We start from the raw sequence: 13236 nt of genomic DNA on the forward strand, positions 1-13236 counted from the left end.
TTCTTCAGTGAACTAGCAAAAGCATCATGTGTGAACTCGGTATTTTGTTATATGTCTATAGAAGTCATAGACATATGCTACACTTCAGACGTGCATCAAAATGCGTGTTTGCAAAGGTAAAAATCAGAAAAGCACAACTGCTTTTAAAAAGGCTAACTGTTCCCAACAAGTGACATCAAATCATTTAGAGGCAAAAATCCAAACTTAATGTGAAAGGATGTTTTGTATAGTTAAAAAAAAATAACATAATGCTACAAAGTAATTGGTGGTGGGTATCACTTGTTAGAATTGCATTCTGTTTGCTGAAAATAAGACCAAATGAAAAATGGTTCCGTTAATATATTTATTATTATAACTGTTTCCCTCCTGACAGTTTTTCTTTGTCCCGGACTGCTAAAAGGAGTGTACCAGAGTGAACACTTATTTGAATCTGACCACCAATCTGGGGCATGGTGCAAAGACCCTCTACAGGCTTCTGACAAGATTTACTATATGCCCTGGACTCCCTACAGAACTGACACCCTGACAGAGTATTCGTCCAAAGATGACTTCATTGCTGGAAGGCCAACAACTACCTATAAGCTCCCTCACAGAGTTGATGGCACTGGATTTGTAGTATATGATGGTGCCCTGTTCTTCAACAAGGAGCGTACAAGAAATATAGTAAAGTTTGATTTGAGGACTAGGATAAAAAGTGGAGAGGCCATCATAGCAAATGCCAACTACCATGACACCTCCCCATACCGATGGGGCGGCAAGTCTGACATAGACTTGGCAGTGGATGAAAATGGATTATGGGTAATCTATGCAACAGAACAGAACAATGGCAAAATTGTCATTAGCCAGTTGAACCCTTACACCCTACGGATTGAGGGGACATGGGACACTGCATATGATAAAAGGTCAGCTTCCAACGCATTTATGATTTGTGGGATTCTGTATGTGGTCAAATCTGTATATGAAGATGATGACAACGAGGCCACCGGAAATAAGATTGACTACATTTACAACACCGACCAAAGCAAGGATAGTCTGGTGGATGTACCCTTCCCCAACTCATACCAGTACATAGCAGCTGTGGATTACAACCCCAGGGACAATCTGCTTTATGTGTGGAATAACTACCATGTTGTGAAATACTCTTTGGACTTCGGGCCTCTGGATAGTAGATCAGGTAAGTTTGATTTTTTGGTAATTTCCTGAGAAAAGCTACAGGGCTTTTCTTTTTTTCTCTCAGTAATATGACTTTTAATATTTTATTCAATTTCCTATTCAATTTTCTGGACTGGGAACCAAAAAAAAAAGAATATTCATTTTTTTTTCATTTTAGAAAGGTTGGTGGCTATTATTTCTTCTCTAAGAATGTGGACCTATGAGAAGGGACTGTGTCCTTTGGGTAGTTTGTCTCCTAACTCATTCTGCTTCTGTGAAGTATATCTGCCTTTATCAAACAGTCATTTCTTTGTGTAACGAACTATATACAGCTTCAGCTAAGATTGCATTCTGTCCTTTCACATTAATTGGAGAATGTTCTCGAAGTGCTTTTTTTTTTTTTTTTTTTTTCCATATGGAGCATATCAAAAGGTTAGTGCCACAGAATGTTACCGGAGCTGGACAACAGCAACTCTACCCTACAAAGAGTGATACATAAGACAGCCCTCAGGGAAGCATGGATGACTCAGAAGTTCACATGTCTCAGCAAACCTACAGAATAACTCACAAACACAATAATTCAAATCTTTGAATAAATGAAAACACTGGCATGATTAAGCTGAAACTCTTTAATTTCAATTTTTTTTAAAGCGTTCCCCCTTCTGGAACACACTATTGACTTTTAATGTTATAAAAAGATGAGTATAAAAAAAGTTCTTAATGCTTTTCATTTTTAGTATTATTAGGTTTTTGATGGGCGTGGTGGCTCATGCCTGTAAACTCCGCTCTTGGGAGGCCGAGACAAGATGATTCCCAAGAGTTCAAGGTAGGCTGAGTAATGTTGAGTCCCAGGCAAGACTAGGCCACAGCATGAGATCTTATCTCAAAAGTAAATTTAAAGCAAAAAAATCAGTAAGTGTAAATTTGTAACATGGTATAATACTGTTGTCCGAGTTAACATGTACTGGAAAACATAAATATGTGTCTGAATTTTGCAAGTAATATAGTAAATAAAAATAAAGTATTTATGTCACTAAGAGTTTCGTTGTTGCCAGGTGGTAGTAATACACACCTTTAATCCCAGAACTCCTGAGGCAGAGACAAGTGGATCTCTTTTAGTTTGAGGTCAGCCTGGCCTAAGAAGAACAAATTCCAGGACAGTCAAAACTACACAGATAAACCCTGTCTTAATAAAAGAAAGGAAAAATTAGTTATTGCTGTTTCTAATTTTCTAAATTATGTGCTTTATTCTTATGAGTGTAGCACTCTGCTCTCTAATTTACCCCATTAGACACACATATTCATACAGAACTACATTCATTACGTCCAATAAGCATCCGCACTCAGCCTTTTATTATGTATATGTCTGATCATTATTTCTTTTCAGACATTAATATAATAAATATATTGTGTACATAGAAATAAGGCTCAATAGGCTTTTGTTGAATAGACAAATGAATAATGACTTTCTACCTCTTCCTCAAAGAAAATGACGAATTTGGTACCATTTTCTCCAATCTTTAGGAAGCTCAGCTAGTGTGATGTCATGTCTTTCCAAAATTAGCAATGCTGATATTATGTTGAATTAATTTTTTCTACGAAAGAGAAGACCAAGTCTGCAGTGTCTCCAGTAACAGGTTCTAGTAACTCTTCAAAGACTAAATGCTAACTTTCCTAAACAGCATTACCAGCTGCAGCATGCACTGGGAAGGCTCGCACACTGGATTCGCGTTTCTAGTGAGAGCCCAATCACATGCAGTAATTTCGAGAACTGTGTGAAGTCCACATCTCACAGCTCTGATCTTCTTAAATAAAAATTATATTGTGGCTGTGAAAACACTGTTTATGGATAATATGTATGCTTTTCTCTTATTCCACTGAGGCAAGAAGTAACTTCTACTGAAAACACAAAACAAAATAACAACAACAAAACAATTTTAATTTACCATGCTGTAGTTCAAGAATAAACACATCTCAAGTTCTATTAATTCTCCCAGTGTATCCCTGTACCATGCTGGCTTTGAACTCATTAAATCTGCCTGCTTTTGCCTCCAAAATACCGGGACTAAAAAGTATGCACCACCACTAACTGGCTAAGCTAAAAGATCTTATTTTTATATGGAATAGGTCTAAACTTCATTAGTATTGCTACTTAGAATTTAACAAACTAACACAATTCTTCAACTACACTTTATAAATTATCTCTGGAAATGAATATTGTTCCTTCGTTTCATGCATTTGGTACTTGCCAAAAGTAACCTAGTCTGCACCCAGATGCATATGTATTTAAATTTGGTCTTTGTGGGACTTAAAGTATGGATATCTTGCGGTCCTACACTAGTGTCACAGTCATTAATTTTCTGTTATTGCAGTGAAAATATTAAGAAATCATAAATTTTATTTTAGTTGAACTAATTTTTTTAAAAGAGACTCAATTTTCATCACGTTGAATGACCACACTTAGAAAAATTTGTCCATTTTGCAAACAGTGGGATTTCACCTGTATTGAATTTGTCAACATAATCACCAAAAACGTATAAATTTGCATGCATGGATGCTCAAATTAAACAGCTAGTGCTTTGGCATTGGACCGACTGCAATTTTGAGGTGGAAAGAAAAACTGTAGAAGTAAATTTTATGCATGGTATGTGTGGATATGAGGATTTCAATTAGCATTAATAGAAGCTGTTCATCTTCTTCCACAAAAACAACCTTAGCTGGGTGTTTTTCAGAGTAAATTCCACTAGCATTTTCCAAAGCTGCTGCCTGTAGTGACTGCTTACTGCCATTTTGTTGTAGGTCATCTTATGTCAGATGTCAGTGTACAGAAATCTCAATTTAAAAGAAACACCAAAACTTAGGAAGGAAGAGATGGGGGGGGGTAGTGGATGAAGAAGAGGTAATGTAGACCAAAAGTGTACTTCCTGTTTGCTCATATTCAGCTGAGGCTTTTTTTCTCATTTAAATTGTATTCTATTAGAGGAAAAAAAAATAAGGCTCTCAATTTTTCATGTAAAGGTTACTTTTGTTTTATTTCTCCTGTATGTAATTATTCTGCATCTCACAAAACTTACTTTTTGGAAATTAAAAGGCAAATATACAAGATCAAATATAGCTTTCTAAGATTATGAATATATATATTTATAATCTAAGATATATACATACACATACACACACACTTACATATATGAGAGAATCTAAGGACCTGGACTTTTGAATCCTTAACTGAATATGCATAATTTCAGTCTTTACTTTGACAACATTGGAATAGTAAAATTCATGCTTATTGTAGAATACTGTTAAACTTAATTAGACAATAGATTTATTAGATGGATACATTAGTAAGCTTGACCTATTTGCTGCATGCCAGTTATTATCCACATTTTACATTGAGAGACGTAAATATCTGTGGCTAATGCTACTCTTTCAAAAATATTTATAATAATCTCTTAAAACATATCTTTCTTTATGTTAAGCTTTCTTCAGATCAAACACCACTTATAGTTTTGCTGCAATAAATTTGTGTAATATAGATTTGAACTCTTGTACCTGTTCTTCCACCATTGAAATTACTTTTCTGTTGCGTTTATTTTATGAAACACTTTTAGGAGTGGTAGAGAGGCCAACTTTGCTCTTTGGAGCTAATCTAAGAAGTGGTTTTGGAATCATTTTTGTTCCAATTTTTTTCTCATCACCTGGTAGTAAGTTATTTCCCACGAGTTTAATTCCCAGAGTGTGAAGAGTCCTCCAGTTTGGTTCCTGTAAAGACACCTATATTTGCTTTCTTTCTTAAAGAAAACCTTGGTGAAACGTTGTTTTCAACAACATGTGTGTGAAGAAATTAATTTTAATTTAAATCATACAAAAATGTAGCTCAAGTGTTTATTTTAGACTGTAAGTCAAGCTTTTCTCAGGGAGACATTTAAGGCTTATTCTTCCTAGAAAAGCTTAGAAGTTTAATTTTTTTTCATTTTTCTCAGAAAACATTAGTTTCAGAACGTTAACCTCTCATCATTTATTAGGCATTTATCAAATACAAAACTGTCACTCTTCGTTTGGTTTTTCAGCATAAAATTACTGTGAAAATAAATAGAAAGTCACACTGATGCCGCCATTCAGTATTCGTGTTTGGCATTCAATTACATCTGCAAAAATCTCTTTTAAAAATATTATTAATGTGATATGCTTCACATTAAGGAACTCAATGTGAAGAATCCACAAATAAATCTTTTTTTCAGAGGGATGTTAATAAGACTTGGATTCACAATGAGATATGCCTGTTGATATTGTTTAGTCATTTTTATTTACAGCCTTTCTTGACTGCCTGATAAACAGTAGGTGATCCACAGTGATTTGCAGAATGACTTCAGAAATGCAGGCATGAATGAGATGAAATTTTCTAGACTTGCTTTTTCAGGGGAGAGACATAATGAAAATGGTATTCATTCACTTCCTGAGTGGCTCTCTCTAGGTTTGCCTGGAACATTTATTGCTTGGCACTTTTCTGAAATCTTGCCATCCTCCCCAGTCTCACCCCCTTTTCTTCGTCCCCTGTTGTCAGTCTTCTTAGTGCAAAAGTTTAGAGTCTGGAGAAAAGTTCAGCAGTTAAGAGCACTGGCTGCTCTTCCCAAGGACCTAGGTTTGATTCCCAGCTCCCTCGTTACCACTATCTGTAATTCCAGTTCCAGGGGATCCAAGAACTTTTCTAGCTTCTGTGGCTGCCAGACATTCACGTGGTGTACAGACAGACATGAAGACAAAACACCCATACATTAAATACATAAATAATTTTAAAAGAAGTTTATCTTATGTTAAAGAGACACGCTGAAGCACATGAACACCTAATATACATGCCTGCACAAGCAATGAAGAGAAATTAAAGCCAAGTGTCCTTATAATACGGACATAGGCAGGCAGCTGTTCAATGTTATTTTTGTTTTTTGTTTTTTTTTTTTTTTTATTGTGAACAAATTTCCAGTAGTTGAAAACTGTCTTATGCTTACAGCAGGATGGTGGTTGAACTCTACTGAAAATGCATGTTCTGTGAAAACGAAAGACCCAGTGTTGGGTAACCTGTAAAAGAAACACATATAAGCAGCCACTGTAGAGTTTAAAGTAGGTGTGAATGTCTGGGTGGGCAGAGAGCCAGATCTATAACCCAGAGTGGCAGATCTGTAGCCGGTAAATCTAAAATTTACTTCACAATGTACTTTTAATAAAGTCAGCATCCTATCAGATCAATCCAATGTGTGATATACATCCATCATTACCTCACTTATCAATATTTCTACCTTGTACATCAACCATCTTCTAGGAACACTTGATTATTTCATAGATGGGAATCATGTTTCTGAAACTATATGAGATGTCCTGACAGATTTGTCATTGGTCAACTAGTTTGGTTTTGCGTGGGTCACTGATTTTGGGGGACAGTTCTCCTCTCCTCTCCTCTCCTCTCCTCTCCTCTCCTCTCCTCTCCTCTCCTCTCCTCTCCTCTCCTCTCCTCTCTTTTTCCTCCCTCCCTCCCTCCTTTCCTTTTCCCCTCCCTTTCTCTCCCCTTCTTCCCCTTCCCCTCTCCCTCTCTCCCTCTATCCCTTTCTTTCCCTCCCCTCTTCCCTTCTCCCTCTCCCTCCCTTTCTCTCCCCCTCTTCCCCTCCCCCTCTCCTTTTCTCCCTCTCTCCCATTCCCTCTCCCCTCTCTCCTCTTCTGCCTTGCCTCATGCAGCTTTCTCCTATACTAATCACATTAAAATGTAGGCATCCCTTGTCAAATTTACAGAAGTTTCCATAGAAGTAAAGTCAAGTTCATTATTCGAATAGGCAGAGAAGCCTGGCTTCAAATTGTCCTAAACTTAATATGGCTATGATACATAAGTGTACTTGTGGAGCATGAGTGACAAAGGCATCGGATATGTACTTTGGAAAGAATGCTAAAGACGTATGCTGCAGGTCTGATGCTGCTGCCGTCCTCTCTTCCTCCTCCTCCTCCTCCTACTCCTCCTCCTCCTCCTCCTCTTCTTCTTCCTCCTCCTCCTCTTCTTCCTTCTCTTCCTCTTTCTCATTCTTCTTCTCCTTTATCTTCTTCTCAAATACAGCCTGCATTTTCTCCGAGATCCATTTAGATTATGCAGATGAGCAGTTCTTCTACCTGCTTGAAGAGAGCAGGATCTAAGGCCACAGCACACAACCAGTACACAATGGTTGAACAATGCAGATTAGGTGAACCTTCTGTCCTTATAATATGCTAATTAGTGCATTCCTGTCTCCTGCAAAAGCTCTGGCTATGTAGTGATGAATAAGAACTTTAAACACACATGACACCTCGTTAAAATGTAATTTTCACATCATATATCTGAGCCCTTTACCTTGACAGCTGAGTAATGTGAGGGCTGGGCAGAAAATCCTGAACATTTTGAAACTGCCACATGTTTGTTAGGGAGCTGAATCTGTTTGTTGAATGGCCAACTTCTATGTGGTGCATAGGAAGCAGTGGGAAAGGACTGAGATCTTAACCCAGGCTCCTCCTGAGATGGCAAGTTAAAGTCATTTCTCAGCTCCACTTGAGATCCCATGCTGTTTGCAAAGTTTGGTTCCTCTTCCATCTTTGTAGCTGAGTGAAATTTGCAAAAAGAAAAAAACATTCCACCACTTGTTGCTAATCTTGGTCCCAGCTGGAGTTTTTGTTCATCAGCTGTTTCCCTGTGTGGGAGAGCTCCCTCCCATCTTCCCATGCTTCTCCATTGCCTGTGGTGACAGCTGCTGCTGATTGATGTTGCTGATGCTGCGTTTCCAAGAAGGACAGGGGGAACGTAACAAAATCTTCCTACTCCAAGTCCACCGCATTCTCTCCCACAATTTTTTACCTCTCCTGTATTTTTCTCTCATCAGTAAGGGTTAAACTTTCCAAAATGACATCATCTGCTCTTCAGCCTCTGAATATAAAAACTACAGTCCTTGTACAAGCAGAACCTGCCCTCCGTTTGTTCAGCTGAGCCCAGTGTTTCTTATGAACCTAACATCTGAGTGACCTTCCTAGTAGATATGATAGTGATAGAAAAAGGGGGTCACAGATACAGGATGTCTCCCCCCCCTACAAATCGATGTCTCTAATAAATGAATACCTATTAGAAGATAATCAAAATTATTTCTACAGTTAACATTCAGGGACATATGAGGATGACTTCTTTGTGAATAAGGATTCTCATGCTCTCCAGCTGTCTCTTCAGAGGCTGTTGCACTGCTCATTAGCATCTCCACCAGAGGGCAGACAGGTGGAACTGAAATAATTCTGCAGCTCCTTAGGAGCCCTCCTGTAATGTTTGGCAACAGTAGCAAGAATGTTATTACTGAATATGGGGGTTGGGAGGATGTCTCCCTTAGACTCTTATCCTTCAGGCCATATTAGCACAGAGGAAAAGAGACTCAGATGCATTAAATTTTAGCTGCAAAAATAGCTAAGTCTGATGATATGTGTTTAATGTCTGATTTTAAACCCTTGAAGTAGTGGCCAAGTACCTTAGATAACAGCTCACAAGTATGTGTTTTAAGTGCAAATCTACCTCTTTCTCAGTAGAAATCTATTCCACTAGAAATCTAAAGTCTCCATTAATTTTGATAAATGATATAACTTAAGATACATAAATGATGGATAGATTAAAAATCTTCAATACTGTCTGTTTGTATAGGCTAGGGCCAGTTTTATGATCTCTCTGGAAACAAATGGAGACTATTTCTTTACATTTGCTTTGGAAGAACTGGTTATCTCTTTGTGCCCTTTATGTAACTGTACAGATTCACAAATACTATGAATCTATGACTTTCTGACGATACAAATCAAAATTATTTTGTACTTTTTTTCTGTACAGTGTACTTCATGAGTAAATTATTTTACCTGTAAAACTCAGGCTTTTAAAAAATAATCTTGGGGGCTGGGTGGATGGCTCAACAATTAAGAGCATTGACTGCTCTTTCAGAGGTCCTAAGTTCAATTCCCAGCAACCACATGGTGGTTCATAACCATCTATAATGGGATCCAATGCCCTCTTCTCATGAGTCTAAAGGGAGTGACATGGTACTCACATAAAAAAAGTCTTTAAAATATGATAATAATAATCTTTCAGAGAAACATCCTACCCACATGTAAATGTAAGAAAATGGTTAGCTGTATTTACAGTCCTTGTCACTCTGGTGAGCTCAGCTTTGTCATATTGTCTCCATGGTTTAGGAAAATGAAGAAGGCCAGCAAACTTGGCTAGTGTTTTAGAGCACCTTCCAACCCAACTGTGTTAGATTTTGCCTACCTTATCTTTTAAAACCCCTAGAAAGTCACCAGTCTCAAGAAGCTCACTTTATAAATGTAGATGTGAATCCAAAGGAGCCAAATTTGAAATCCTAAAGATGCGATACTTTTATATTTATATCTCAAAAAATTACCCAGGGCACACAGCCTAAATGAGAATACGATTGTATGGTTTGTACGATGTCGTACCATGGTGTGGTAACTTCTTGAAAACACTTGAAGATGCAGATTTAATCACTGGAGGATTAAAAGGATTAGTTAGAATCTTTGGAGAAATTCAGAGCAATTTTAAGGACTTAGAGATTGGAGGACTAGATTGTTACTACATTTAAATCTCCTTGGCTGGTTCCATCCATTTTCTGAATTCTCATGTATTGCTAACTAGTGTTCATTATCTTTGAGCAGCATTGGCAAAATGATCAAAGTAAGGGTGAAGAAAAGAGATAAAAAGAAAGAGAAATACAAAGGGAAAAAGTGTGTTTTCCCTTTGATCAACAAATGGACATTAAATAAATGAGGGCTATTTCCTTAAGAAGGAGTAATGAACTAGCATATATTTTTCATTGTTAGAATATTACATCCCAAGGTTGATTGGACCAACCCTCCAGAGACAAATACTATGATACATGACAGCATGAGAAATGCTTATACATTTGTAATTGGGATATGTAAACCATTTCTGAGAACAACTTAACTATACTTACACAGGATACTAAAAACTTTTTTTTTTCCTGCTGGGGACTTCAAACCAAAGATATGTTAATGAGTAAAAAGAATATAAATCTGTGCTCTTAGTTTATTTTTTTATAGAAAAAAAAAAAAGAGCCTCTGCAAAGAATAGCATACCTAAAGCTAAATAAGACTGATTAAATGTGAGTGTTTTAATGTTACATTTGTTGAAAATGGAAGGATATTTTTTAAAAAAAATAATAGGTCAAAGTTCAAGTGAACCATTAAAAATGTCAAAATATTATTATGGAAATGAATATGAAGGAAAGGGCCTTGCCTTATTTTTTGGTGTTTTCTTGTTTAAGCTAAGGATAAAATAACTGTGTAGCATGGTCTTCATCCATAATGACTGCATGCAAACTGCCCCTGTAGAAGCAGAATTCACCAAATATCATCAAATTCTACATGAACATTGTCTTCCCTGTGCCTTCACACCACTTATAATATTTAGTTTATGAATTTGATGCAGTAAGAGATGAACAAATAATAATAAAATAAAATGCATGCCCCAACACAGTTTGGGTTTGATGGCATTGTTGGACTCGTGTCGATAGTACTGAGGTTCCACAACTGATGATCTAGTAAATTAGGCCTGCCCGAGGCATGCAGAGGAGTGCAGTGTGGATTTGTAGGAGAATATGGGATGCTTTTCATCTGAGGAATAAGAATAGTTTGGAACACAACTCAGGAAATATTTCTGGAATTTTCCATTTAGTATTTTTGTGAACAATTGGCCATTAGTAACTAAAGCCAAGAAAGAAAGAAAGAAAGAAAGAAAGAAGAAAGAAAGAAAGAAAGAAAGAAAGAAAGAAAGAAAGAAAGAAAGAACCTATGACTAAGAGTTACTATTATAGTTTTAAAAGTCCTGGACATGCTGGAGTCTGTTTCCATCTCTTGATTAGAGTTCTTAAGCAGCACTTAGCATGTTCTTGAGTTCGCTCCCACAGAAGCTGTGCAATGCACAGTTTCTCATCCTCCTGGAGAACTCAGAAGTACTTCTGATGCTCCATTCCAGTACATGGTCCAGTTGTAACCTCATACCACAGTGGCTTTCATTTAATTCCATAAGATTCTTATGAGGGCAGAAACAGAAAAGGGGAAAAAAACAGAAAGAAAATCATAAGCATCAATATACCTTTCATTGAATTTGAATGAAGGGAAGATCAACCATTCTAATCAATGTGAAATTAAACTTTGTACTTTTAGCTTTACTAGCAAATCAATTAAAAGTAGCTAGTCTAGGGTATTCGCTCTTCATAGAAACACGGCTATCACCTCTTGTATGGTCTTACTCTTCCTCCCTAGGAAGGTGGATGTTCATTGGGGAAATTCAATGCTCTTGATGACATAACCAGGGCTGGCAGCCATAGTCATGTAATATTCATATCATAAACCATTTGTAGAGAACTATTAGAGTTTTGGATTACAATTTTATTTAATCATCCGGAAAAAAAAAGTTTCATTTTAGCAACTGTCTTAAATATGTTGGTCAAATAGCAGTATCTTTTTACATTTTTTGTTTAACAAAAGTATGTATGTGTGTATAGAGTACACATCAGCCCTCTGGTCAGATGGAACTCAAGTTATTATGTGGTACAAAATTAAATTGTCACATTGTACCCTGGATTGATGCAGAAATATTGAGGGTAAATCCAAGAATCTATTCTCAACAAGCAGCTGAATAATTTAGTATTAGTGTTAGCGTTGGTGCCTAAGACATGATCCCAGTAGATTAATAAAGAAACAGAATATGAGAACACCATTGTATTTTGCCTTCTTTCCCTTTGTTTTTGATGAGTATCTTTGTGTATGTGTTTGGCAAACTCCCAATCTAATGATTCACTACAAGGAGGATATACATATGTCACTCTGGGAACATGTTACAATGGTCGTTTCTACCTCTTTCCTGCACTTCATCTTATCAGAGTCCTAAGGCATGAATCCGGTGCTTGAAGTGAGTCCCAAGAACAGTAAGATTCTGTGTTAGATAAAGAAGCACCCGTCTAGGTGTGTTAACAGTCAAGTAGAGCTTCTGGCTTATTGTGAGTAATTGTGTGAGAGCATTGGGACGCTGCGGAGCCATGTGTATCCTGCCGCCTCTGTGGGCTCAGGCTGCTCTGACAAAGAACTACATTTGTTTCATTAAATAGTCCTGGTTTGTGTCCTCATGGAATTACAGTCTGGGTGGTTGTCAGAGAAGAGCAGCAGACTGATCCAGGATAGACACGTCCCTTTGTGAGCTTGTCCTGTCAAAGCAGGGTACCATTTTTCTTCACCTTGGCACGGTGAGAAGAGCTCTACGCCTAGGCCGTCACACAGAGCTCTGCAAATGATCTTGCTCTGTTCCTATGTTGGAGGGGTGTTGTTAAGGGTGGGTAGAAAGACAAATTAGAGCGGTTACTGTAGTGGAAGGAATTCTGTAATGTAAGCGGTGGGGTTCCATCCTTACCGCAGGTAAATCCTCACATCTCCGTATTTTAAGGCAAGGGTATATTTCATCCTGAAAAATGGAATACAGTACAATTTGAATTTTTCATCGAGGCGGCTAATCTTTGCAGGTGTGCTAGCACGTAATAAGTCACACGTGACGGGTGCTTTCTTCCAGCTGTTTTCACCAATTTCCCTAAACATGGCTGGGTAAGGAGCTGTTCTGAAGCATCGTGTTGCTGTATTGAGGCTCACCACTCCTTCTGGCTCTGTTCATTTATTTTGCCTTCTCAGAGCCAGCGTAAGTGACACTTTTCTTTGCCAGAGGAGGTCTCTAAGGATGCACAGATCCAGAGAACCTGCCACCCCAATCAGGCTGATACATAAACTCTGGTCTAGCCTTAGTTTTCTCATTTTTCTCTTTGAAAACAAACATCTGGCTGGTAAGCTTGCCCAACTGAATTAAACATTCTATTTGTGATATTTTAATACCCTATATACTTTTTAAGATTGTGTGTGTGTGTGTGTGTGTGTCCACATGGACACATGCACATGTGCATGTAGGTACACTTGAAAACCAAAGGAGGATGCCAGATTCTCTACAGTTATTGGCAGCGGTGAGCTACCTAC

General features: G+C 37.6%; 1 protein-coding gene across 10 annotated transcripts in view; it reads left to right on the forward strand.

Moving 5' to 3' along the window:
* Adgrl3 (adhesion G protein-coupled receptor L3) overlaps positions 1-13236 on the forward strand; it is a 721722-nt gene that overhangs the window by 464184 nt on the left and 244302 nt on the right. For all 10 annotated transcript variants that reach the window (XM_076938716.1, XM_076938717.1, XM_076938710.1 and 7 more), the window contains one exon: positions 374-1174. In XM_076938716.1, the coding sequence (XP_076794831.1) occupies positions 374-1174 (801 nt within the window). The remainder of the gene's footprint in view (positions 1-373; positions 1175-13236) is intronic.

Source organism: Arvicanthis niloticus, chromosome 7, assembly GCF_011762505.2.
Source record: "Arvicanthis niloticus isolate mArvNil1 chromosome 7, mArvNil1.pat.X, whole genome shotgun sequence".
NCBI lineage: Eukaryota > Metazoa > Chordata > Mammalia > Rodentia > Muridae > Arvicanthis > Arvicanthis niloticus.